This window comes from Ornithorhynchus anatinus, chromosome 2 (genome assembly GCF_004115215.2).
Source record: "Ornithorhynchus anatinus isolate Pmale09 chromosome 2, mOrnAna1.pri.v4, whole genome shotgun sequence".
Classification (NCBI taxonomy): domain Eukaryota; kingdom Metazoa; phylum Chordata; class Mammalia; order Monotremata; family Ornithorhynchidae; genus Ornithorhynchus; species Ornithorhynchus anatinus.
This window is the reverse complement of record NC_041729.1, coordinates 18,667,501-18,695,357: the sequence shown is the minus strand read 5'-3', so window position 1 is coordinate 18,695,357 and position 27,857 is coordinate 18,667,501. Positions and strand designations below refer to the sequence as shown.

The following is a 27,857-nucleotide window of genomic DNA, read 5'->3' as shown; positions in this document are numbered from 1 at the left end:
GAGGAAGGAGGAGAGGAGGGGGAGGGGGAGGAGGAGAAGGGGAGGGGGGAGGGGGGAGGGGGGAGGCGGGGAGGGCAGACAGGCCCAGGGAAGAAAGGGGAGGGGGGAAGAGGGAGGAGGAAGGAGGGAGGGGGAGAAAGGGGAGGTGGGGGAGGGGGAGAAAGGGGAGGTGGGGGAGGGGGAGAAAGGGGAGGTGGGGGAGGGGGAGAAAGGGGAGGTGGGGGAGGGGGAGAAAGGGGAGGTGGGGAGGGGAGAAGGGAGGTGGGGAGGGGAGAAAGGGGAGGTGGGGGAGTAGAAGAAGAGGAAGGAAGAGGAGGCAGAGGGAAGGGGAGGAGGGAGGAGGCAGAGGGAAGGGGAGGAGGGAGGGGGCAGGGGAAGGAGGGGGAGAAGAAGGGGGAGGGGGAAAGAGGAGGAGGAGGAAAAAGGGTTGGAGGGAGGAGGGAGAAGGGGAGAAGAGGAGGAGGAGAAAAAATGATGGCATTTGTTAAGCGGTTACTATGTGCAAATCACTGTTGTAAGTGCTGGGAGGATACGAGGTGATCAGGTTGTCCCACGTGGGGCTCACAGTCTTAATCGCCATTTTACAGATGAGGGAACGGAGGCCCAGAGAAGTGAAGTGACTTGCCTAAAGTCACACAGCCGACAAGCGGCTGAGACGGGGCTTGAACCCATGACCTCTGACTCCCACTGAACCACTCTGCTTCTCCAAGAAGAAGAGGGAGGGGAAGGAGTAGGAGAAGGAGAGGAGGAGAAAGGGAGGTGAGTAGAAGAGGGAAATGGGAGGAGGAAGAAGGGGGAGGGAGGAAGGAGACTTAGTCCAGTGCTCTGCACACAGTAAGCGCTCAATAAATGAGAGAAGCAGCGTGGCTCAGTGGAAAGAGCCCGGGCTTGGTAGTCATAGTTCATGGGTTCGAATCCCGGCTCTGCCACTTGGCAGCTGTGTGATTGTGGGCAAGTCACTTCACTTCTCTGTGCCTCAGTTCCCTCATCTGTAAAATGGGGATTAACTGTGAGTCTCACGGGGGACAACCTGATTACCCTGTATCTCCCCCAGCGCTTAGAACAGTGCTCTGCACATAGTAAGCGCTTCACAAATACCAACATTATTACTAAATATGAATGAGGAGGAGGAGAAGATGGAGGGAGAGGAAGGGACGAGGCGGAGGCAAGGAGGCGGCCTTTGGACGGTATGGGGCGGAGCTCTTCCCGCCCCTCCGGTCCCGATCTGTGCGGCGGTTGCCCCTCCTCCTCTTCCTCCTCCTCCTCCTCCTCCTCTTCTTCCTCCTCCTCCTCCTCCTCTTTCCGGCGCGGTGAGGGAGCAGGGACGCCGGGCCCCCCCGGGGATCATGGCGGGGTGTGGGTCGCAGCTCTCCGCCTGCCTCTTCGAGTATGACACCCCCCGCATCGTGCTCATCCGCAGCCGCAAAGTGGGGCTTATGAACCGTGCCGTGCAGCTCCTCATCCTCGCCTACGTCATCGGGTGAGCAGGGCCTAGCCGGGCCCCACAGCTGGGACCTCCTGAAATGACATTAAGAATGATCATTATTATGGTATTTGTTAAGCGCTTAATAATAATGTTGGTATTTGTTAAGCGCTTACTATGTGCAGAGCACTGCCCTAAGCGCCGGGGGAGATACAGGGCCATCAGCTTGTCCCACGTGAGGTTTACAATCTTAATCCCCATTTTACAGATGAGGGAACTGAGGCACGGAGAAGTGGACTTGCCCACAGTCACACAGCTGACAAGTGGCAGAGCTGGGATTCGAACCCATGACCCTAGACTCCCAAGCCCGGGCTCTTTCCACTGAGCCACGCTGCTTAATAATCATGATGATGGCATTTGTTAAGTGCTTACTTGTGCCAAGCACTGGTCTAAGCGCTAGGGTAGGTACGAGGTAATAAAGTTGTACCACGAGGTACATGGGTTTCATCCCCATTTTTCAGGTAGGGTAACAAAGGCTCAGAGAAGTGAAGGGACTTGCCCAGAATCGCACAGCTGACAGTGGGTGAGTCGGGATTTGAACCCCCAACCTCAGACTCCCAAGCCCGTGCTCTTTCCACTGAGCCACGATGCTTCTGTATGTGCCAGACATTGTACTAAGCCCCGGCGTGGGTATGAGCAAATCGGGTTTGGGCACAGTCCCTCTCCCCCATTTCTCGTCTGTCTCCCCCTTCTAGACTGTGAGCCCGTTGTTGGGCAGGGATGGTCTGTATCTGTTGCCCAGTTGCCCATTCCAAGCGCTTAATACAGTGCTCAGCACATAGTAAGCGCCCAATAAATACGACTGACGGAATGAATATGGCTCACAGCCTTAATCCCCATTTTACAGATGAGGTAACTGGGGCACAGAGAAGTAGCGTGGCTCAGTGGAAAGAGCATGGGCTTGGGATTCAGAGGACATGGGTTCTAATCCCACCTCTGCCATTTGTCAGCCATGTGACTCTGGTCCCACCTCTGCCATTTGTTAGCCGTGTGACTCTGGGCAAGGCACTTCACTGTTCTGTGCCTCAGTTACCTTATATGTAAAATGGGGATTAAGACTGTCAGCCACATGTGGGACAACCTGATAACATGGTAAGCACTTAACAAATACCTTTATTATATTGCATCACTTCTCTGGGACTCACTTCCCTCATCAGCAAAATGGTGATTTAACAGCTGTTCTTCTATCTACTTAGACTGTGAGTTCCATATGGGACCTGATCGTGTGTCTGCTTTTTTTTTTTTAGTACAGTACTTTTTAAAAAATGGTATTTGTTAAGCTCTTACTGTGTGCCAAGCAGTGTACTAAGCATTGGGGTAGGTACAAGTTACAGGTGGGACACAGTCCTTGCCCCACATGGGACTCACAGTCTTAATCCAGTTGGTCGTAATCCCTTTGGTTCGGCACAGAGTAAGTGCTTAACAAATACCACAATTATTGTGATTATTATTGGCTGATGGTGGAGGAGCTAGTGCAGAGATAACTGTGCTTTCCTGTTGAAGGCTGTTATCTTCTTAGCTGAGGGCCACTCCTGTTCGTCTCTCTTTTATCAGCTGGCTTTTACTGCAGAACTTTCCCAGCCAACTAGATCAACCAATCTGTGGTGTTGAGTGCTTACTATGTGCAGAGCAGCAGTGTGGCTCAGTGAAAAGAGCATGGGCTTCGGAATCAGAGGTCATGGGTTCGACTCCCGGCTCTGCCACTTGTCAGCTGTGTGACTGTGGGCAAGTCACTTAACTTCTCTGTGCCTGTTACCTCATCTGTAAAATGGGGATTATCTGTGAGCCTCACGTGGGACAAACTGATTACCCTATATCTGCCCCACCACTTAGAACAGTGCTCTGCACATAGTAAGCGCTTAACAAATACCAACATTATTATTATTATTACTAAGCCCTTAGCAGAGCACAATAAAGTAGATGTTTTTCACCCTTGCGCACTGTCGTATTTATTGAGCATATACTATGTGCAAAGCACTTGACTAAGCATTTGATTTGCATCCTTTATTCACTCCATCCTCAGCTCCATAACAGTTAGGAACATATCTTTAACTTATTTATATTAATGTCTGGCTCCTCCTCCAGATTGCTACTGTTTGTGGACAGGGAGCTTTTCTTCCAACTCTTATACTGTACTCTCCGAAAGGCTTATTACAGTACTCAGCACAAAGTAAGTGCTCAATAAGTACAGTTGATTGGTAGACATGATCCCTGCCTTGAAAGGAGTTTACCATCTATCTTTTGAGAGTCCGTGTCAAGACGGGTCCAAGGAAGTAGAGTCAACCTGCTGGTCCTTAAAACTTGCAGTCTTGAAATCATCTTCAACTCATCACTACCTTTAAGCTCTCATATTACCTATTAGTGAATCCTACTGGTTTCTTCTTCACGGTAATATGTAGATCCACTCCTTGCTCCTTATCCTGGCCATCTGAAATCCCACCTTAACCAGGAAACATTCCTGCTTAAATTTAACTTGCCCAGGTTGGTCACCCTTAGCACTCGTATATACTGTGATTCACTGCTTATTTACTCTTTTATTCAGTGGAAAGAGCCTGGGCTTGGGAGTCAGAGGTCATTGGTTTGAATCCCGGCTCTGCCACTTGTCAGCTGTGTGATTTGGGCAAGTCACTTCACTTCTCTATGCCTCAGTTCCCTCATCTGGAAAATGGGGATTAACTGTGAGCCTCACGTGGGACAACCCAGTGCTTAGAACAGTGCTCTGCACATAGTAAGCGCTTAACAAATACCAACATTATTATTATTTCTCCGGCTATTTCCAGCAGTATCACTGAATCTTCCTTCAGCTCTGTTTGTTAGGTTGTAAACTCTGTGAGGGCAGGGATCTTTTATTGGATACTGCTTAGTGTTGATATGTGCTCATCACACAGTAGTCATTCAGTAAATGCTAGTGATAATAGAGAGTACATCCTTCCCCAAAGGGTCAGCTCCATAATGATTATAATCATCATCTGCCAAATTTACTGAGCATTTACTGTTCACAGGATAGTGTATCAGGCTCTTGAACATATTAGCCAAAGTTAAAAAAAATCTGGCCCCTAAGATTCAGATGGTCAAAAACAGTATGCAATTAAATCGTTCTGTAGATAGACATACCTGTAAGTCGTAAGGAAGCTGATGAAGTGATATGTACTCTCCCAAGTGCTTAGTATAGTGCTCTGCGCATAGTAGGTGCTCAGTAAATATGATTAGAAGGTGAGGAGGGAGGTGTTCAGTAATAAATGCCTGACCACCAAACTGAAACAGCTTTTACCAACTGAAGGATTAAGAAAGGGAGGGGGAGGTGAGCTACCTTGATAGCCTGCCCATTGGGATTAGCCCTCTAGTCTATCAACTCGTTTTGGGCAGGGACTGTGTCTATCATGTTTATTATATTGTACTCTCCCAAGTGCTTACCATAGTACTCTGCACACAGTAAGTGATTAATAATTATGATTGATTGTGAAGGAGCTGCTGCAGAGAGTGAGTTTCTGGTTTCTTTTGGCTGCTGCAGGTGCCACAGATGGTATCTGTGTCCCCCCTGGGCTCCCCCAAGCTGGCAGCTCAGCTATTCACCCACTCTAAATGATGAGGGTGTTAAAAATAGACATGATTGTGGTGTGTCCTAATGCAATGGGGCAAGCCCTCCTTAACAATTTCTTTCTTTGGTTTCTTTGCTCACGGTATGGATTTGGCTACCAGTGGTTGGTTAGTGGGTTTCCTGTGGTAACGAACTCCTAGAGGGCAGAAACCAGTGTTTCACTTGCTTTGTGGAGTACAAGCCATCACAGGACCACAGGCATGAGTGCTTAATAAATGCTATCTAGTAACTATGCTTCTTAGGAGAGCAGTTGTTGGAATTTGAAGGAGGAGCAAAGGAAACTGTGGAAATGGGTTTTTAATTTGGGCAACTCTCCCTCTTGCAGTTATGCCAGTGGGTGACAGTGCCAATGGGTGACAGCTTTTGGCTGGCTTTGCTAAGATGAAATATACCCCATCTTGTATTTGGACTAAGTCTCCTGCTGACTTTCTATCCGAGCTCTCATTAAATGAATCAACAGTATGCCCTTGCTCTCTTCAAATGTAAGGGCTGCATTTTCAAAGAACCACATGTTAAGGAAAATTTACACTGTATTGTAGATGTCCGATGCCATGCACAAGCATTTTCTTCCAACCCTGAAGCAGGCTGCATCCAAACTGGCTCTTGGGGTCAGATGAATGAATGTTCCCTAATTCCCTAGCAGTGTTGTAATGAAAACACGTGTTCTGGCAGAAATGAGGGTATTTATTCAGCATCCACTGAGTACAGTCTTGAGTGCTTTAATATATCAGATAGATGAGATTGATCTGCCTTCAAGGAATTCATAATAATGGATTAACCCACATATAGATATATGTAAATAAAAAAGTGGCAGAGCCTTGGAAAATCAGATTAAGAAGTGCAAAGAACAGAAACGTAAACTTGTAATTTAGAGAGGTAAAGAAGTGCTGGATTAATGAGGACATGATTGTTTAGAAGCAATGCATCTTAGTGGAGAGAGCCCAGATTTAGGAGTCCGGGGTCATGGGCTCTAATCCTGTCTCCGCCACTTGTCAGCTGTGTGACTTTGGGCAAGTCACTTCTCTTCTCTGTGCCTCAGTTACCTCATCTGGAAAATGGGGATGAAGACTGTGAGCCCCACGTGGGACAACCTGATTACTTCGTACCTACCCCAGCACTTAGAACAGTGTTTGACACGTAGTAAGCACTTAACAAATACCATAACTATTATTAGTATTATCTTTAGCAGAGTCAGAAGAAGAGGGACGACATGTTGTAAGAGGAAGTCATGAAGGATTTGAGCAGTGTCCTAGCGAAGGGAAAATTGATAGGTCTGAGTGATGACAGGTCACTCAGTCATTTGTATTTGTTGATCACTTTTTGTGTGAGGAGAACTGTACTAAGCACTTGGGAGAGTAAAGTATAACAAAGTTGGTAGACGTGTAACCTACCCACAAGGAAGCAGCATGACCTAGTGGATAGAGCACAGGCCTGGGAGTCAGAAGAATCTGGGTTCTAACCCCAGCTCCACCACTTATCTGCTGTGGGACCTTGGGCGGATCATTTAATTTCTCCATGCCTCAGTTACCTCATTTGTAAAATAGGGATTGAGACACTGAGCCCTGTATGAGACGTGGACTGTGTACATTCTGATTAGCTTGTATTAACTCCAGTGCTTAGTACAGTGCCTGGGACATACCATTTAAAAAAAAAAAGGAAGTCTGGAGGGCAAGACAGACATTAAAATGAATTGTGGATATATACTCATGGGTGCTCTGTGCCTGAGGATGGGCACCCTTTATTCACCACTCTTTCAACCCCATAGTACTTGTGTACTCATCTGTTATTTATATTAATGTCCGTCTCCCCCTATAGACTGTAAGCTCATTGTACGCAGGGAACATGTCTACCAACTCTGTTATGTTGTACTCTCCCAAGTGCTTGGTTCAGTGCTCTGCACACAGTAAACACTCAGTAAATATGATTGAGTAAAGTATACTGTCCAAGTGCAAGGATGACACAGAAGGGAGTGGGAAAAGAGGAAACGAGAGCTTAACTGGGGAAGGCTTCTTGAGGAGATGTGAAGACTTTGAAAGTGGGGAAAGTGATGTCCTGTCGAATATGAAGGGGGAGGGAGGTCCAGCCCAGAGGCAGGATGTGGGTGAGGGGTTGGCTCTAACAACTCTGATAAGGACCCTAAAGCGACTTGCCAAAGAAGAGCTAAGTTCCTAGTCCAGCTACTGCTTGGTTCTTACAAACCACAGTGCCTCATGATGAAGCCAAGCTATGACTAATCAAAGGGGGTTTCAATCCTTGCAGGATAGTATTTCAAAATTTGAATCATGTGCCTCTTTGATTTGGAGAATGTCGTGTCATGATGATGATGATAGTGGCGATCTGTCTGACTTTCCCTGACCTCTCCACCCAGCAATCTTCTAAAACTTAAACTCACTTTCAGTTTCTGGATCAATCCAGAACTCAGATGTTCCTCCTTATTAAACTACTTATACTTCTAAATAAGGGCACAACAGGGGAAAGTTGAGGAATTAGTATTTGCAGTGGGACTGCTAGGAAGCCGTATTAATGAAAACTATTATTATCGTTACTACGTTATGCACTTATGAGATGCTAGGTGCTGGACTAGATATGAGGATGATCAGTTCCAGGCTCTGTCTCACATGAGGTTGACTGACTGTAAGAGGGAGATCAGGTATTTAATCCCCATTTTATAGTTGAGGAGACTGAGGCACAGAAGTAAAGTGGCTTGCCCAAGAAGCACACAACAGGCATGTGGCAGAGCAGAGATTAGAACCAAGGTCTCCTGATGGCCAGTCCCTTGATCTTTCCATTAGGCCATGTTACTCGTGAGTAGGATTATTGAGAGGAGTAGACAACTTGTTAAGAGTTGAGGGGAAACACAATATTTTTAAGTTCCCTTTTTCTGGGCTTGTGAAATTACTAAAACTCATCTTTCCTGGAGACTTCTAAACTCACATTTTGGCTGATGGTTCTCTCCTTTTTTTTCCCCACCCCAAAAGGCAAAGAAATGCATCCTCTAAACTGTAAGCTCGTGGGCAGGGAACGTGTCTACCAAATCTCTTGTACTGTCCCAAGCACTTTATTCAGTCTCTGCTCACAGTAAGTGATCAATAAATACCATTGATTGATGTAAAGAAAATCTTGACCTGGAAAGCCCTTTACCTGCTGCCTTCCTTAACTACCTGTGCTCTGCTGCCTTAAATAATACCACTGCCTGATTACATCCTACCCGGCATTGTTTCTGCTTCTCCCATGCTAACCTTATAAACTCTACCTCGTTTCCATTTTCAGGTTTGCGCTTTGCCTTTTACCCCTGCACAGAACTCCTTTCTCCCCCAAAGCTCCCTACCCCCTCCGTGTGGTATTCCCTGACTAATCACCATCTCCCGGTCCTTTCAGTCCATCATCCACTTCAGCACCAGGCTGTATTTTTTTGTTTCTTTAATTGCTTTCTGTTTGATCCCCTTGTTTCTGTTGTATCTTCGCAATTGGTGACTGCCTGCTTCCCTTGTTAGACTGTAATATCCTAAAGGGTGGGATCATGCCTTTTCCCCCCTTTGGGTTCACAAATGCCTAGTACTGTGCACTACCCCCTGGTGTTCAATAAATACTGGTGCCAGTGATCTCTCAAGTCTGCCCTCTCACACAAATTCGGATGAAAACTGAAATGTAACAGAGTTCTTGTTCTGCAGATGGGTGTTTCTGTGGGAAAAAGGCTACCAGGAAACGGATTCAGTGGTCAGTTCTGTAACTACGAAGGTGAAAGGTGTCACCAGGACAAACTCTTCCAATTTGGGGGTCAGGATTTGGGATGTGGCAGACTACGTGGTGCCAGCCCAGGTAAGTTTCTCGTGTTGTCTTCTTTCACTGTTTTTTGTTTAGCACCTACTGGGTACAGAGCACTGTGCTAAGTATTTGGGAGATTCCAATAGAGTAAGTAGACTTGAAACCTGCCCTTCAAGAGCTTAGACCAAGGAGATAGACATATAAATCTGTCCTTTCCTCTCCATCCAAACTGCTACCATGTTATTCCAAGCATTTATCCTATCCCACCGTGATTACTATATCAGTCTCCTTGCTGACCTCCCTGCCCCCTGCCTCTCCACGCTCCAGTCCATGCTACACTCTGCTGGCTGGATCATTTTTTCTACAAAAACATTAAGTCCATGTTACCCTACTCCTCAAGGACCTCCAGTGGTTGCCCATCCACCTCCACATCAAACAGAAACTCCTTACAATTGGATTTAAAGTACTCATTCACTTTGCCCCCTCCTACCTCACCTCAGTATTCTCCTAAATATAACCCAGCCCACACACTTTGCTCCTCAAATGCCAACCTACTCATTGTAATTGGTTCTCATGTATCTTGCTGCTGCTTTCTCTCCAGGGTCCTGCCTCTGGCCTGGAATGGCCTCCTTCTTGATATCCATCACCCTCTTCAAAGCCTTATTCAAGGCATTTTCTCCAAGAGGCCTTCCCTGACTAAGCCCTCCTTTCCTCTTTTCCCACTCCCTACTGCGTCATCCAGACTTGCTCCCTTTATTCATTACCACATCTCCCAGCCCCAGAGCACTTATGTACATATCCATAATTTATTTATTTATATTAATGTCTGTTCCCCCCCCCCACACTGTCAGCTCATTGTAGGCAGGAATGTTATATTGTTATTTGTACTCTCCCAAGCTCGTAGTGCAGTGTCCTACACACAGTAAGCATTCAATAAATATGATTGATTGATTAAAGTAAACTGCAAGTAGGGGACTCAGAGTATGATATGCACCTCAGTGCTGTGGGGGTGGGACGAGTACCTACGTGCTTAGAGAATATTGACTCGATGGCAGAGATGATGCAGTAGAGAGGAAAAACAGAATAGGGAGGTGAGAAATTAGAGAAACCTTCCTGGAGGAGAGAGAATTCTTAGGAAGGCTTTGAAGACAGGGTTGGGTGTGGTCTGTGAGATAGGGAGAAGGAGTTCCAGGCAGGAGGGAGAGCATATGCAGGGGGTTGATGGCGAGAGAGGGATGAGTGAGGCACAGACAGTAGGATGGTGTAATTCTATTCCTTTATATTGGTGCTTGTTTACTTGTTATGGTGTCTGCCTCCCCACTTCTAGACTGTAAACCCGGTGTGGGCCGGGATTGTCTCTCCTTATTGCTGAATTGTACTTTCCAAGCACTTAAAACACTGATCTGCACACAGTAAGCGCTCAGTAAATGTGACTGAATGAATGAAAGAATGAATTGTGTGAGTTAGGTTATAGTGGGAGAGAAGAAAGGATAGGTAGGGAGGAGAGAATTGACTTGGTGAGAAGTTTCTGCCTAATGCCAAGATGGATGGGCGACTGTTGGAGGTTTTGAGGAGTAGGGAGATGTGTGCAGAATGTGTTAGGGTTTGCTTGTTTTTTTTTTTCCAGAAAAATCCGGGCAGCAGAGTGAAGTATGAACTGGAGAGGTGGGGGGATAGAGGGTAGAAGGAGATCCAGAATTGAGCCTTGAGGAGTCCTTAAAGATAGGGGATGGGAGGCAGAGGAGGAGCCAGTGAAATAATTATGGTATTTAAGCACTTACTATGTACCAGGCACTGTTCTAAGCACTGGAAGAAACCAAGAAGGAGGAGTACCAGGCGAAGACAGTGTCACAGAAATGAAGGTTAGATATCGTTTTCAGGGAAGGAGGTGGTTCCTCATTTCAAAGGCTGCTGAGTGGACAAGGAGCCTTCTGATTTTGTTTCTTACCTATTGCCAATTCTTGCTGGCTCAGCAGCTAGGTTCTCACATCTGTTTATCCCGTTGTTGGGCAAGGATTGTCTCTATCTGTTGCCGAATTGTACATTCCAAGCGCTTAGTACACAGTAAGTGCTCAATAAATACGATTAAATGAATAATAGGGATCGGCAAGGAAGCAGAGGGAAGTGCCGATAGAGCTGTTAATGGGGTGAAATCAATCAATCGGTGGTATTTACTGAGAGTTTACAATGTGCAAATTACTATGAGGTAAAATGTGTTCAATTATGGTCAACACTCAGCAGCAAACACACATCTGGGCTAGGAAAGGATAAAGAGAGAGGTAATGGTGTCTGTAAAAAGCTACCTGACCCACATTATGAAAATCCTCTCTGTTTACCCCACCCCATGCTGCACTTAATCCCTGCTACCTTTTCCTCTCTTCCCACCCAGCCTGTCAGACTTTGGCCCCGAAGGCCACATTTCTAGACCCTTTAAGACTCTGGTCCATAAGTGATAATGGGATTATGAAACTGCTTCATTTTCTTCTGTTCTAAATATTTACTCTTTCTCTTTTTCCCTTCCCCTACCCCCACATCCACATTTTTTAAAGCTTGATGAAAGTCAAGCTGTCAATTTGGTGGGTTTTACTAAAGACCCAGATGTCCTCAAGTCCTGGAAAAATTCCAGTGTATAAAACCTGCCAGTAATCAAAGCCAACTGCCTATACTTGGGCATTAGCTTGAGTGCTGTTAGATGACACTTGCGTTTGGGGGCCAAGGGAGAATTTGGAGAGCCAGTAGAGATTATGATCAAACTGACAAAAGGGGTGAGGGGGAGGTGTGTTTTAATGAGTACTCTAAATGAGGAAAAAAATAGTTATGACCTGCCTTGGACTGTGGATTGGCTTTCTCCGACCTGTTTCCTTTTCTTTGCAAGCCAAGCAGACTAAAGTTAAACATTGACTCGATTCAGCTTGGTAAGAACCATTTTTCCTTAATGCAGTGTCAACAGGAACTAAGCCGAATCTGTAACCACAAGATTTCAGCACATATTTATGAGGCTAGGCTGTTTGATACTTGGCTCAGGACTTGACTATGAGAACTAGAATATTCAAGGACTTGCATTTCTCAAACTTATTTCATCTTAACCTCCGATGCTTTTCTACCTTTTCATTGGGAGTGTTAAATATGTTGTGGGAAGCAGTGTAGCCTACCTGAAATCAGGAGGCAGCAGCTCTAGGTATTGAATTGGAACTGGATTTCTTAGCTAGTTGGCTGGGGCATTAACTAAAATGCCCTTCTTGGCACACACAGGCAGAGGTACTGCAGTTTGCTCTGAGATTGTGAACCCTCTGTGGACAGAAACCGTGTCTAATTCCCACCTGTGTATTCTCTCCTAGAGCGTAGTGTTAAGATTTGCACACAGTAAGGGCTTAATAAATACCATTATTACAACTAGTCAGGTATAATTACATACCATAAATAAATACCATTATTACAACTAGTCAGAGAAGCAGCGTGGCTCAGTGGAAAGAGCACGGGCTTTGGAGTCAGAGGTCATGAGTTCGAATCCTGGCTCTGCCACTTGTCAGCTGTGTGACTGTGGGCAAGTCACTTAACTTCTCTGTGCCTCCGTTACCTCATCTGTAAAATGGGGATGAAGACTGTGAGCCCCACGTGGGACATCCTGATTCCCCTGTGTCTACCCCAGCGCTTAGAACAGTGCTCGGCACATAGTAAGCGCTTAACAAATACCAACATTATTATTATTATTATAATTATGGCATTTAAGACTCACTGTGTAATAATAACGGTGGTATTTATTAAGCACATATTAGGTGCCAAGCACTGCATTAAGTGTTGATGTAGCTACAAGATGAAATTGGGCCCCTTCCCTGTCCCACACAGGGTTCACAGTCTAAGAGGGAGGGGGAAGAAGAATTTTTATCCCTATTTTACAGGTGAGGAAACTGAGGTGCAGAGAGGTTAGGCGACTTGTCCAAGATCACCAAGCAGTCAAGTGGCAGAGCTGAATAGAACCTAGGTTGCCTGATTCCCAAGCTCACGCTCTTTAAGCACTCAGGTAGATGCAAGGTCAAGATCAGACGCATGGGGTTTGCAATCTATTTTATCCTCATTTTACAGATGAAGAAACCGAGCCCCAGAGAAATTAAGTGTTTTGCCCAAGGTCACACAGCAGATGAGTGGTAGAGTTGGGATAGAGTGGTAGAGTGCTTCCTACATCAGGTTGTACCACTTCCTAGACTTATCTGTCCTGTTTGAGGGGTGGGTGGGGGTGGGAGTTGGGGTAGATAATATACCTGGTCAAGAAGGGGAGATGCCTCAGGATAATGTGTAGGAGGTTGGAGTGACCACAGGGGATTTGCTTCAGACCCTCTCTAGAGGGTAAGGGATTGGGCCAGGACAGTTCCTGATCTCATGGGGGCTCAAGGAACCCCAAGCCTCTATGGAACCCTGAGATTCTTCACTCTCTATCCGTACTAGACCTGCACAGAGTTACTAACAGTAATTTTTTATGGTATTTGGTAAGTGCTTATTTTGTGCCAGGCATTGTACTGGGGTAGATACAAGCTAATCAGGTTGGACACAGTCCATGTCCTACATGGGGCTTACAATCTTAATTCCCATTCATTCATTCAATAGTATTTATTGAGTGCTTACTATGTGCAGAGCACTGTACGAAGTGCTTGGAATGTACAATTCGGCAACAGATAGAAAAACAGAAAAACAATCCCTGCCCAAAAACAGAAAAACAATCCCTGCCCAATGACGGGCTCACAGTCTAATTGGGGGAGACAGATGGCAGAGCGAAACAGAACGAAACAAAAACAAGACAACCTTATCACAATAAATAGAATTAAGGGGATGTACACCCCAATAACAAAATAAATAGGGTAATAAAAAAATATACAAATGAGCACGGTGCTGAGGGGAGGGGAAGAGGGAGGGAGGAGGAGCAGAGGGAAAGGGGGCTTAGCTGAGGGGAGGTGAAGGAGGAAGGGGGAGGAGCAGAGGGTGGAGGGGGAGCAGAGGGGAGCAGAAGGAGCAGAGGGAAAAAGGGGTAGCTTAGTCTGGGAAGGTTTCTTGGAGTAGGTGAGCTCTCAGGGCTTTGAAGAGGGGAAGAGAGTTTGGTGGAGGTGAGTTTTTCAGATGAGTAAACTAAGGCATAGAGAATTTAAGTGATTTACCTAAGGTCACATAGCAGACAAGTGGCCAAGCCAGGATTAGAACTCAGGTTCCTTGCCCATGCTCCTTCTTCTAGGTCACACTGTTTCCCAATTGTGGTATTGAAGTGTTTACTTTGTGTCAAGTCCTGGGAAAATACAAAATAATCAGGTCAGATAATCCCTGTCCCAAATGGGGCTCCCAGACTAGTTGGGAGGAAGAACAGGTGAGGAGACAGAGACTCAGAGAAATGAATTGACTTGCCCAAGGTCACCCAGCAAACAAGAGGCAGAGCTGGGATTAAACCCAGATCCTCTGACTTCCAGGCCCGTGCTCTTTTCGCCAGGCCATGATGCTTGGCTGCTATGCTGACAACAGTTTCTCCTGCAGCTGCTGCTGGCTCTCCTTCCTTATTCCCTCCCATCCCCATCACTAAAATCGCACTGCCTCGTACTGTGGAAGGTGGGAGGGTGTGCCAAAATGGGCCCTATGCACAGATGCTGAGAAATAATTCTAAACCAGATAAAGATGGAGCCTGAGGTGAATTTGTCACCGTTCCACCCTTATGCACTAAGCCCATTAGTTTAAAAGGATTCTCTTTTGCATGCGACACCTAGGCTGTAAGCTCTCTGTGGGCAGGGAACAGGTCTACCAACTCTACTGTATTGTTCTCTCCCAAGGGCTTTGTACAGTGCTCTGCATACTCTCCGAAGTGCTCAAAAAATATTACTGATTGCCCAGACTGTCCCTAGGCCTGATTCTAATAATAATAATAATGTTGATGGTATTTGTTGAGCCCTTACTATGTGCCTAGCACTGGGATAGGTATAAGCTAATCAGGATGTCTTACATGGGGCTCACAGACTTAATCCCCATTTTACAGATGAGGTAACTGAGGCACAGAGAAGTTAAGTGTCTTGCCCAAGCTCACACAGAAGACAAGTGGTGAAGCTGGGATTAGAACCCACATCGTTTGACTACCAAGCCTGTGCTCTTGCCACTAGGCCACAAATCCTGTTGCTTTGCAACCTACATACTGTGTTTGTTGCAAAGTGCTCAAGTAGTTGATAGGTCCAAACTACAGTGGGGAAAATTCATAAATATTCTTATTAAAGAGTTTGTTTATTTTTTCCTGAAAAATTTACCTGCCTCTGTCCTCCAAATCTGTCACTGAGGCAGAGGGAAATCTTTCTTGCCTCTCGTAAGCCCATAGAGCTTCCCTCAGAGTAGAGTCATCCTTTGGTTCAGGGATAAGGCTGTGTCCATTAGTGTCTTTGAGCTAGAATGATGGCCTCCATCAGCCTCAGCCACACCCAGGGCAAATGTCCCCATCAGTGGCCTCCTGAATGCTGTGGCCATAATAGGCAGCAAGATATCCCAAATGGCCAGGAGCCAGAAAAAGAAAACTGATTATCCCAGAATGGCTAGACTCAGAGAAAGTCTTCATTAGTGAATCTGTGGTATCTGATCCTGTTACAAATGATTACATTAAAGTTGATGGAGGTCGGCCAGGTCAAAGGAAAAAACTTTGGTTTAAGGAGTGTTTGCTGTAATGGTATTCGTTCTAAAGGGAACTTGCAATTCTATGATTCTGTCACAATTAGGCTTCTCATCATTTTTCAGCAAGAAACTTTGTCTTCAGTTCCTGTCCTTGTTGCTTTGTACTCCAGAAACCTCAAGAGAGTTGTTTTAGATGATGAGAGTGTGGGGTAGAGAGGAGGGGATTGTGGATATTCTTCTCTCTAAAAATAAGGTTTTCTAGGTGACGTCTTGCAAACACATATCATATTTACTTGCAACCCCCAAACAGGGGAGGGGCTATTATATGGGGAATTAAGTTTGGCAATAAGGGGAGCAGGAGAGAGAGGAGGAAAGGAGGAAGAGAAAGGTAAAGGGGCATTTGAGACTGTCTCTCTTACTTCTGGTGGACTCTCCCAAATGTTCCACTCAAGTAAATGAACTTCCCTGCCCCTGCTGTGCTGTCTGAGCTCTCACTTTCTGCTCTTCCTCTTCTCCCTGAAATTGTCTTGCACAATTACGTGGTACTGTAGATAAACAGCATGGGCTAGTAGAAAGAGCACAGGCCTGGGAGTCAGAGGTCCTGGTTTTTAATTCCAGCTCTGCTTCGTCTGCCGCGTGACCTTTGGACAGTCATTTAACTTCCCTGTGCCTCCGTTACCTCATCTGTAAAATGGGGATTAAGACTGTGAACTCCCTGTGGGACAGGGGCTGTTTCCAACCCGATTATCTTGTATCTACCCCAGCGCTTAGAACAGTACTTGGTATATAGTATGCATTTAACAAGAACCATCAGCATCATTATTATTATGAAAAAAAAGTCATTTCCTCCTCAAATCAAAGGTGGAGCAGTTATGCATGAAGGTGGTTTATGCATGTAAATACGGTACTCAGTGAAATGGGAGCATTTGATTTCCCTAACTTTATCCATTCTATGTGAGAATGGTTTGGTGTGATTGCTGCTGGCCCTTTCAGGAATAACCTGATGAACACTTTGCTTTCTCTCTCCCACCTTTGCAGCACGACAATGCACCATTCATCATGACCAACATGATCATTACCTTGAATCAAAAGCAGGGAAACTGTCCTGAGGTGGGTAGCCTGTCTATGAGGCCCTTGATCCCTGGCACCGCCCCCAATCTCCTCCGATGGCTGTGGTCAGAAGGGTCCCGGAAGATTCTGGCTGCGTCTTCTAGAGCTTGTGATAGAAAAGCTTGTTTATCTTGTTTCCCTTCTTCCAGCTTCCCGATAAGAACACTGTGTGTGAGTCCTCTGCAGACTGTATTGCTGACTCTGTGAGCACTCACAGCAATGGTATGATCTTGCCCTCTGATTCTGGAAGAAAATTAACTGCTCTTGCAGGGTGGGCAGAAGTCTACACTTGAAAGCAGCGTGGTCTAGTGGATAGAGGATGGGACCAGGAACCGGGGGACCTGGGTTCTAATCCTGGCTCTGCCACATGTCTATTTTGTGACCTTGGGCATGTCACTTAACTTCTCTGTGCCTCAATTATGTCATCTGTAAAATGGGGATTCAAACTGCGAGCCCTACATGGAACAGAGTGTGCCCAGCCTGGTTATCTGGTACCTACCTCAGCGTTTAGTACAGTGCCCGACAAATAGTAAGCGCTTAACAAGTCCCATTTAAAAAATGAAAACAAAAACTACCAATTCTCCAAGGGTAGAAACATCTCAAATGGGTCTTCATTCAGGTTTCTCATTTAGCAAAAGGGGAGAAAAACATACCAAAAAGATGCGAAATCTTCCCAACACCTCAGTCTCTGGATCTAGTAGCACATTCTTGCCACCAGAATTCTGTCTCTCTTCAGTTTCCCAGCCCCAGAGGTGGTTCTGCCCGACTAACTCTGAGAAGTGACTCCTTTCCCATTCAGCCCTGGGGAGTTTGGGCTTTGGATGAGTGCCTGGTGCAGAATAAAAACCCAACTGTCTGGGGTTGTTTGTTTAAGGCAGAGCTTCTGAGAGCTGGCCCGCCTCAGGTGGCTCAGGTAGTAAGCTGACCTGTGAAAGTCTTGCTTGATCATTTCTGCTCAGTGGGTGGTGGGAAGGGGGTGGTGGTCATGAGTGAGTGCTCTCCATTTGCTTTCACACTGAGTCACTCTGTGCTTTCATGATCCTGCAGGAATCGCAACTGGGAACTGTGTCCCATACAGTGATACTGTGAAAACCTGTGAAGTAACTGCTTGGTGTCCAGTGGAGAATGATACTCATGTACCCTCGTGAGTCCTGGCAGGGGAGGAGATGGGCGTAGGCTGCTGCACCTGGCTCTGTCGTGGTGGAGTTGTGTGGAAGCTACTGGCCCCAACAATGGTGGGAAGGGCCAGTGTAGGACCCAGCCTACACGGCTCCTGGCTCTGGGCTAGAAAGAGCCCGCTGGGATTAGCTCCGTCCTTGTATTAGCACCACCCCTGGGGGAGCATGAAGCCCTCAGGAATTTCCTAGAGACTGGGTTGATGTGGCCCTGTGCTCACGATGTGTTCAGCTGTGCTTTTGTTGTGTTCAACAGTAATAATAATAATGATGGTATTTGTTAAGCGCTTACTATGTGTCAAGCACTGTTCTAAGCGCTGGGGTAGATACAGGGTAATTAGGTTGTCCCATGTGGGGCTCACAGTCTGAATCCCCATTTTACAGATGAGGGAACTGAGGCACAGAGATGTGAAGTGACTTGCCCAAAGTCACATAGCTGATAAGCGGTGGAGCCGAGATTAGAACCCACGGCCTCTGACTCCCAAGACCGGGCTCTTGCCACTGAGCCATGCTGCTTCTCAGTGCTCTCAATGTGTTCTTCAAAGGAGGGGGGCTTTTCTTTAACTTGTAAATCCAGATCTACTGAGCACTGGATGATTCAGTGGCAAATTACAGTGTTCTACCTCACCTTGCTACTCTCCTTCTACAACCCAGCCTGCACACTTTGCTCCTTTATTGCTAACCTTCTCACTCTGCTCTGTCTTTCCCATCTCACTGATGACTCCTGGCCTACGTCCTGCCCCTGGCCTGGAACACCCTCCCTCTTCAAATCTGACAGACAATTATTCTCCCCACTTCAAAGCCTTGTTGAAGGCACATCTTCTCCAAGAGGCTTTCCCAGACTAGACACCCCCTTTCCTCTTCTCCCACTCCCTTCTGTGTCGCCCTGACTTGCTCCTTATGTTCTTCCCCGCTCCCAGCCCCACAGCACATATGTAATTAACTGTAATTTATTTATTTGTATTGTCTGACTCCCCTCTCTGGACTGTAAGCTTGTTATGGGCATGGAATGTGTCTGCTTATTGCATTGTACTTTTCCAAGTGCTTAGTACAGTGTTCTGCATGCAGTAAGTGTTCAATAAATTCAATTGAACGAATAACTAAATGAACGAAAGGGCCCACTGAGGTCTTTTCCTCCGCCTTAAGCAATGTTCTCAGGCTCCAGCTCCTTGGTCACCCTTTCTTCTCTGGAAGAAGCTATTTTAGGAGTTTCATTCATTCATTCAATAGTATTTATTGAGCGCTTACTATGTGCAGAGCACTGTACTAAGCACTTGGAGTGTACAGTTCAGCAACATAGAGACAATCCACTTGAGCTTCTATCAGTGACTCAACATTCCACCTGGAAATGATTGAGAGCTCTCCCTATGGCCCTATTTTGAGTCCACATTGAAAGGGTCCCTTGTGATCCTTTCCTCATGTTGTAGGTTAATAATAATAACACTAGTAATAATATTAACAATAGTTAAACATTTAAATACCACAATTTAAGTACTACCAAGTACTGTACTAAGCCCTGGGATTGATTCAATCAAATCAGTTCAGACACAGTCCCTGCAAGGCAATCACAGCCTAATGGGGGAGGGAGAACAGCTATTCAGTCCCCATTTTACAGATGAGGTGACTGAGTCACAGACAAGTTTGGGGACGGTGGGCAAGTGGCGGAACCTGGATTAGAACCTAGGTTCTTTTTTGTTCAACCCAGTCCCTGCTGGCAGGCCTGAGAATGGGACAGAGGTCCTGGAGGATGAAAAACGTTCCACTTCAGCAGGTTCTGAGCATCTGAAACTGTCCATCAGGAGCCATTTTATGCTGTTGACTGTATTCCAGGGCGGTGTGGGCGCACATACACATGCATGCACACGAAGATATTCAGGTGATTCTGGACATCTTCGCAGAATGTCCCTAGTACTCTGAATGCCGTCAAGAAATCTGCCATATAAAGTAACCCTACACAAAACCAGACATGTAATGGCCAAACAGCTGAGTGCTGCCACCCATATCCTGAAAGGTCTTCAAAGTTGGGAGGATTCAACCTTTTTTAGGGCTTCTCTCAGTTTTAGCAGCATCACCCGAGAGCCATGCGTAACCTGAAACGGGGGTGACCAACAAGGGCCTGGAAGGAAATCAGACCACCGGCAGTGAAGCCACCACTCCCATCATAAGGCATTCATGAATCGCGGACATTCAAGCGACAGCTGAGAGCAAATGAGCCAAAATGTGGCCCCAACAAGAGCAAGAACGAGCATTTTTGAGGCTCAGTGAGGCACAACCCTGAACCATGAGATATAGTAGTGGACTGTGAGCCCCCTTGAGTTGTTTTTTATGGTATTTGTTAAACGCTTGCTAGGTGTTGAGCTCTGTTCAAAGTCCTGGAGTAGATAAAAGGTAATCATGTCAGACACTGCCCCTGTCCCATATGGGGCTCACAGTCTAAGTATTGATTCTCCATTTTAGATTTAAGGTAACTGAGGCACAGAGAAGTAGCGACTTGTCCAAAGTTATGTGACAGATCCAGGAATGTGATTGCTCTCCTCAAGTAAAGGGTTCAGGAAGATGTGACTTCCAAGAGGTGGATTTGAAAACCATGACAGGGCCTGAGAATGGCACCTGCCTCATTTTTCTACGTAATGCGGAGTGGACTGTCATGAGCATATTGATCTTCAGTCACACCCACATGGTGGATGGGGTCTAACACAGAAACCTCTATACATTAGTCTGTGTAGTATTAATCTAGACTCACCAAGGACTGAAAAATCACCATATTGTGTGCATTAAAACCTTCTCTTTATCCCTTTTTAGTGTTGTTACGGCTAAACCAGGTGCCAAGACTCTAAACAATCCAAAAAGCCAATTAAGACCACTTCAATTAGGGGCTTGCTCCTGGCACCAAAATGCCTTGGTAGAGATTCTGCCCTTCATTGCCCTGGCCTTCGGGTACTTAGACTCAAAAAATAAATCCTATACAGAAAAGAGGCATTTGGCCAAAGTTGCAGGCCCTGATACCTTTTCTAATCTTTCTTTTGGTTTTGGGGAGAGGAGAATTATTGGAACATCAGGGCGGAGTTCGGATATATCTTTTTACTACTTTTGTTTTTCAGACCTGCCTTTCTAAAGGGCGCTGAGAACTTCACCCTTTTGGTAAAGAACAACATCTGGTATCCCAAGTTTAACTTCACCAAGTGAGTGTTGGGGAGAGTGGGTGGCCCTACCCTCATCCCTTGTTGGAATTGTACATTGTGGCTGTTTTCTCCTTACCTACGCCTCCCTCTCTTTTTCTTTTTTTAATCCTGACTGCAGGAGGAATATCCTTCCCAGTGTCAACAGCAGCTACCTCAAGTCATGCATCTATAACAGTGAAACTGATCCCATCTGCCCCATTTTCCGCCTTGGCTCAATAGTTAAAAGTGCAGGACATAATTTCCAGGAGATGGCAATAGAAGTTAGTGAAGACCTCTCGTGCTTTTCATTCATTCATCCATTCATTCATTCAATCAGTTGTATTTATTGAGTGCTTAATGTGTGCAGAGCACTGTACTAAGCACTTGGGAAAGTACAACAGTGAACAGTGACATTTCCTGCCCACAACAAGTTCACAGTCTAGCGTGGGGGAAACAGACATCAATACAAATTTTAAAAATTACAGATATGTATGTAAGTGCTTTGGGGATGGGAGGGGGGGAAAGCAAGGAGCTAAATAAAATTACAGATATGTATGTAAGTGCTTTGAGGCTGGGAGGGGGGAAGAGCAAAGGGAGCAAGTCCGGGCGACGCAGAAAAGGAGTGGGAGATGAAGAAAAGTGGGGCTTAGTCTGGGAAGGCCTCTTGGAGGAGATTTGCCTTCAAAAAAGCTAAAAAGCCAGGAAGTGTGGTTGTCTGTAGGATTAGAGGGAGGCAGGGCATTCCAGGTCAGAGGCAGGATGTGGGCTAGGGGTTGGTGGCGAGACAGGCGAGATGAAGGCATAGTGAGAAGGTTAGTACTAGAGGAGCAAAGTGTGTGGGCTGGGTTGTAGAAGGAGAGAAGTGATGTGAGGTAGGAAAGGGATGTGATGGTGTGCTTTAAAGCCAATGGAGAGGAGTTTTTGTTTGATATGGAGGTGGATGGGCATCCACTGGAGTTTTTTGAGGAGCGAGATGATGTGTCCAGAAGACTTTTGTAGAACAATGATCCAGGCAGGAGCATGAAGTATAGATTGGAGTGCGGAGAGATCGGAGGCTGGGAGGTCAGGAAGGAGACTGATGCAGTAATCCAGGTGGGATAGGATGAATGATTGTGTTAACGTGGTAGCAATATGAATGGAGAGGAAAGGGCGGATTTTAGAGATGTGAAGATGGGGCCAATGGGATTTGGTGATGGATTGAATATGAGTTAAATAACAGAGAGGGGTCTAGGGTAACGCTAAGGTTACGACCTTGTGAGACAGGAAGGAGGGTAGTGCCATCTACAGTGATGGTAAAGTCACAGGTAGTACAGGGTTTGGGTGAGAAGATAAGCTCTGTTTTGGACATGTTAAATTTGTCAAGGGAGGTAGTACAAGTAGAGATGCCTTGAATGCAGGAGGAAATGTGAGACTTCAGAGAAGGAGAGAGATCAGGGCTAGAGATATAGATTTGCGTGTCATCTGCATAGATATGGTAGTTGAAGCCATGGGAGTGAATGAGTTCTCCAAGGGAGTGGGTGTAGATGGAGAATAGAAGAGGACCCAGAACTGAACCTCGAGGGACACCCACAGTTAGAGGGGTGGGAGGCAGAGGAGGAACCCGCAAAGGAGACTGAGAATGAACGGCCAGAGAGATGAGAACCGAGAGAGGACCGAATCAGTGAAGCCAAGGTTGGATAATGTTTCCAGAGAAAGGGGGTGGTCCACAGTGTCGAAGGCTGCTGAGAGGTCGAGAGGAGGATTAGGATGGAGTAGAGGCCATTGGATTTGGCAAGAAGGAGATCATTGGTGACCTTTGAGAAGGGTGGTTTCTGTGGAGTGTGAAGGGGATACATGTCTTCAGATGAAGAATTCCCAAGCCCAGCTCCTTAGGGAAGTCTAGTCGAGGATACCAGTCTTCCAGGCTCCAACCCCCCACCCTTCCTGCCATCTTGCACTCTTCCGTTGCCTTCCCTTCCTTACCAGCCTCAACTCCTTTCTGTGGTGTGCTGCAGGGTGGCATCATGGGCATCCAGATAAACTGGGACTGCAATTTGGACCGCTCTGCCTCCCACTGCGTGCCCAAGTACTCCTTCCGCCGCCTCGACACTCGTGACTCAGACCACAACGTCTCTCCTGGCTACAACTTCAGGTGAGAGGATGGTTCCTGAGCCTCTAGGAGAGAGTGCTGCTATCTGACCACAGCCTGGTAGTGTTCAGGAACAGGATTTAAGGGCTCTCACCTATGGTCTTGCCCTTGGACGGCTAAGTCACTAATTGACAATGGACACGTTACTACTTCTGCCTTGGTTTCCACTCTTCCCTCATTTTTTTTTAATAGCATTTGTAAAGTGCTTACTATGTGCCAAGCGCTGTTCTAAGCTCTGGGATAGTTACAAGATAATCTGATTGGACGCAGTTCCTGTCCTACATAAGGGTTCACAGTCTAAACTGGAGGGAGGAGGATTTAAACCCCATTTAATAGATGAGGTAACAGGCACAGTGAAGTGACTTTGCCCACGTCACGCAGCAAACCTCCGACTCCCAGGTCCGTGCTCTTTCCATTAAGCCATACTGCTTCTCAGCTACTTCGAGGAGTTAAGGAAGGGCAGATATTTAGAGTAGATGTGAAGTGCACTGGGTGCATGAGGCAGGCACCAAAGAAGTATAAGAGGAAGAGGTCAGGGAAGGAGTGTGGCCTAGTGGATGAAGCATGGGCCTGGATTCTAAGGCCAGCTCTGCCACTTGCTTGCTGTGTGACCTAGGACAAATCATTTAACTTCTCTGTGCCTCTTTTTCCTCAACAGTAAAATGGGGATTTAATACTTGTTCTCCCTCCTACTTAACTGTCAGCTTCACTTAGGATATGGACTGTGTACCACCTAACATCTCCCCCAGGGCTCGGAACAGGGCTTGACACTTAGCGCTTAATGAATACCATATTAAAAAAAAAAGTGGTTGCCTTTAGGAAAGCTGAGCCACCCCAATATTAGGGATTTGCCCTGCTAAGAACGTGTCTCGCTCGCCTTGAGGATTGAGGTTCTCGGCAATGGCCGCAACTCGGGAGCTAAAACGGCAATCGCTCTGCTTTCGGGCTTCCGTCCGGCTCCGATGGGCCCAGGGTGACTGGTGTGGTCATGAGGACTAGAGAGGAACACAAGGGGACCGCTGGCGTTGGAGCGCACACGCTGCAGAAGAGCACAGCTGTCTCTTCTCCGGAACAACACTGGACCACATCAACCTACTTTGCTGGGCTCCAACAATATTGCCCCTAAATCAGCAAATGCCTTGTGCGGGGTGTTTGTGTTGCTGTGAGCCCCCTCTGGTGGCGAATTTGCAAATCCCGAGGACTAAAGTAAAATCTAGTCTCAATTTGAGTATCTGAGAGATCACCTCGCTGTCTGCGCTCCTTCTGCCAGAGCCCAGGGTTACCCCCAGGGTTGGATCGTACCCCAAACTCCAATCGGTGAACTCTTCATCGCTTTGCTAATGAAAACAACTGACCTTTAGGAAATAGTCATGAGGATTTTTTTTTTTTTAAGAGTACACAGCATTGAATGCATTTTGGCAAAAATACAGTTATATATTCCTCCTTCCATCTGACCAAATCTTTCACCGGGGGAACTATCAAGTTAATTTCCAAAAGCAGTCAACTTGCACAAAGCCGGGTGTGAAAAATTCATCATTATAAATGTCCACTCATCCAATGGCACACACTAACCTGGGTCCTGGGTCCCAGGACCACAGATGTCTAAGGAAATCGTGCCATCAGAGCAGTTTTATCTTTTCACTTTGTTCTAAATACTCTATACCTTGATGGTGGCAGTAGGGAAGTCAGTCAGATAATCAGTTATATTTATTGAGTGCTTACTGTGTGCAGAATACTGTATTAAGTGGTTGGAAGAGTACATGGAGTAGTGAATAGAGCATGGGCCTGGGAGTCAGAAGGCTGTGGGTTCTAATTCCAGCTGCAGCACTTCTCTGCTGTGTGACCTTGGGCAAGTCACTTCACTTCTGTGTGCCTCAGGTTCCTCATCTGTAAAATGGGGATTGAGTGTGTGCTCCATCAGAGACAGGGACTGGGTCCAACCTGATTTGCATCTATCCACCCCAGCGCTTAGTACAGTGCCTGGCATATAGTAAGCACTTAACAAATATCAGAATTATTATAATAATATTACAGCCACATTCCCTGCTCAGAATGAGCTTGCAGTCTCGAGGGGGAGACAATATAAACAAATAAATTAAAGATATGTACATAAGTGCTGTGGGGCTGGGATAGGGGATGAATAAAAGGAGCCTGTCAGGGCGGTGTGGAAGGGAGTGAGAAGAGGGAAGGAGGGCTTAGAGAAGGCCTCTTGGAGGAGATGTGCTCTCACTAAGGCATTGAAGCAGGGGGAGAGAAGTCAGTCAACTGCTGGGGGAGTTAGATGGGAGTCTATGCGGGGAGTGAGTGAACAGGAAGAGTTTTCTGCCGCTTCCTCCCCAGGACACTGAGCCCCTCCTATTCATTGGTAAACTCACTGTGGGCAAGAAATGTCTGTTATATTGTACTTTCCTAAGTGCTTAGCACACAGCGCTCAATGAATACGATTGAATGAATGACTGAATTGGGCAGGTTTACCGGCCGTCCTTACGGCTCCATCGGAATGGGGACTGAGTCCATGCACAGGGAACCAGAAATGAACTAGTCAGCCCTACTGCTCCACAAGGGACTCACAGGCTTTACTGACCCAAGAGACTGTGGTACTACTTCAGGTGATCCCAGTCTTGGAGGTACATCGGACTTAGTTAGCGTGACCAGGGCAGGCTTTGCTGAGGCCTCAACTCCTCTTTAGGTTTGCCAGATACTACAAGGACAAGAATGGCACAGACGTGCGGACGCTCATCAAAGCCTTTGGCATTCGCTTTGACATCATTGTGTTTGGAAAGGTAACAATGGGGCCTCCTCCATCTCCCAGCCCTGTGTTCCTCATCACTCCTTTTATGGCACTAAACCAGACACTTGGGAAGAGGCAAGAAAAATAAGATCTGGTCTCTGCCCTTAGAGAAGTAGCATGGCCTAGTGGATAGAGCTTGGGCCTGGGAGTCAGAAGGATCTGAGTTCTAATCCCAGCTCCACCACTTGTCTGCCCTGTGACCTTGAGCAAGTCACTTAACTTTGCTGGGCCTCAGTTACCTCATCTGTAAAGTGGGGAGAAAGACTGGGAGCCTCTACCTGGGATAGGGACTTCGTCCAACCTGATAAGCTTGTATCTACTCCCAGTGCTTAATACAGTGTCTGGCACATAAGGACTAAACAAATACTACTACTTTAAAAAAGAACTATTTTACACAGGAGTTTAGGCCCATTCTTTCACCCCACTGTAGGAATTATAATCCCTCATTCCATCCTGAGATACAGTTTCATTAACTAAAGCTCCAGGCAGCTAAGGTGGCTTCTGAGTTTTATGGGTCTTCCAGCGGTGGGGAGGAGGGGGGCAATGGGGAGGCAACCTCACCCTCTTTTGGTCTCACTCCTGCCCACAACTTTTCATCTCCCATAATGTGGCTGTATACTTTTCTCTTACTTGAGGCAGGAAAATTTGACATCATCCCCACCATGATCAACATTGGCTCTGGCTTGGCCCTGTTTGGTGTGGTAAGTCCTGGGCCTCCCATGGGGAAAGCCAAGTGGGTGGGGAAGCCAACTGTAGGGACGAGCAGGGATCTGCCCCACAATCCTGGGGATGGTTTGTCTCTTACCTCTTCCCCAGAGGTGGCCACTTTGTGGATCTGCAGGAGAGGAGATCTTTTCCCAGCCCTAAAAGGTCTGTGGAGCAAGAAGGGTGGCATAAAGCCCATTCTATCACCTCTCTCTCAGGCTACAGTCCTGTGTGACATCATTGTCCTGTACTGCATGAAGAAGAAATTCTACTACCGAGAGAAAAAATACAAATACGTGGAGGACTATGAACTGGTAAGCAAGCAACCCCCTGCCTCCTCTTCATAGTAGGTGTTGAGGTGTAGAATCTACTTCTGCCCCAAGTTCCGTGGCAGAGGCTATTGGCGGATGAGAGAAACTCCAAGATATGTAGCCTATCAAAGCAGAAGACTGGTTCTGCTTCCAAAGCAGACCCTGATCACCACGACACAGAATGAGTGCCCCAAAAGCCCTTTCTGAGGCCTCAAGTGTCCCCTCTGCAGCCCCACCCCTCTTTCTTGGGCAAAGCGGTTGCTGCCATTGGCTTCCTACTAAATCTGCGCTTCCTCCTTTTCCTTGCAGGGACCCAGTGACACATATGGAACTGAGCAATGAGCCGCCTGCTCCTGAAGTTCCCCCCGTCGTTGTCCCCCCCGGCCCCATCACTCCAAGCACAGCCTGTCTGCTCCAGATCAATCCGATGAGGAAGAAGCAGCTAGGCCCTATTCGTGTGGGTGAGGTGGCCGCTCCAAAGAGGCCAGAAGCCGGGCACTGCATACCTGAGCCTTTAGGGTGCCATCTTCCATCCTCTGAGACACTTCAGCCCTGCAGGCTGGGCTGCTTTCTGTTTGCCAGAAAGTAAGGTGAAGGGTTAAGACTCCTTCAATGATCAGACTTAATTTAAGAGTTCTAGCATTACTACACTCTTGGGGGGTGGGGGGGAACTCAGCAGGCTGGCCTAGGTTCCACCCCTGGAGCAGAAAGTTCAATCTGGGCATTGGGCTGCTCTCCTCCCCAGATAGGCTCTGAGTTCTACTGTTCTGGACTAAGAGATACCAAGTCCATGTCTTAATTTGTCCATAAAAATATTTTAAAGCACTTTAGGAGAAAGGGGAGGGAGGGCTTGGGTAGAATCTCTGCCAGCACCAGACTGGAAACCTGAATTACTCCCCTTTTCTCCCAGACCTGACAACTCTCTTCGATCCTACACTTCTAATTTTCCTTTTAAGATCTTGATAAAGTTGGGAACCACAAATTAAAACAAGTATGATTCACTGTG

General features: G+C 46.7%; 1 protein-coding gene across 1 annotated transcript; it reads left to right on the top strand.

Moving 5' to 3' along the window:
• The first annotated feature begins 1,290 nt into the window (after positions 1-1,290).
• P2RX4 (purinergic receptor P2X 4) lies at positions 1,291-27,857 on the top strand. Its single transcript, XM_029058822.2, has 12 exons — positions 1,291-1,480; positions 8,753-8,900; positions 16,509-16,580; positions 16,730-16,802; positions 17,628-17,724; positions 20,857-20,937; positions 21,056-21,197; positions 22,911-23,047; positions 25,734-25,827; positions 26,471-26,536; positions 26,759-26,854; positions 27,161-27,857. Exons 1-12 carry the CDS (start codon positions 1,347-1,349, stop codon positions 27,191-27,193), a joined length of 1,173 nt encoding a protein of 390 aa, XP_028914655.1. The 5' UTR covers positions 1,291-1,346; the 3' UTR covers positions 27,194-27,857.

Bases quoted from the DNA above. Each gene is read 5' to 3' on its own strand.
- P2RX4 (XM_029058822.2), top strand. From the start codon at position 1,347: ATGGCGGGGTGTGGGTCGCAGCTCTCCGCCTGCCTCTTCGAGTATGAC. The intron at 8,901-16,508 runs GTAAGTTTCTCG...CCACCTTTGCAG, and splicing joins ACTACGTGGTGCCAGCCCAG to CACGACAATGCACCATTCAT. The intron at 20,938-21,055 runs GTGAGTGTTGGG...TCCTGACTGCAG, and splicing joins CCCAAGTTTAACTTCACCAA to GAGGAATATCCTTCCCAGTG.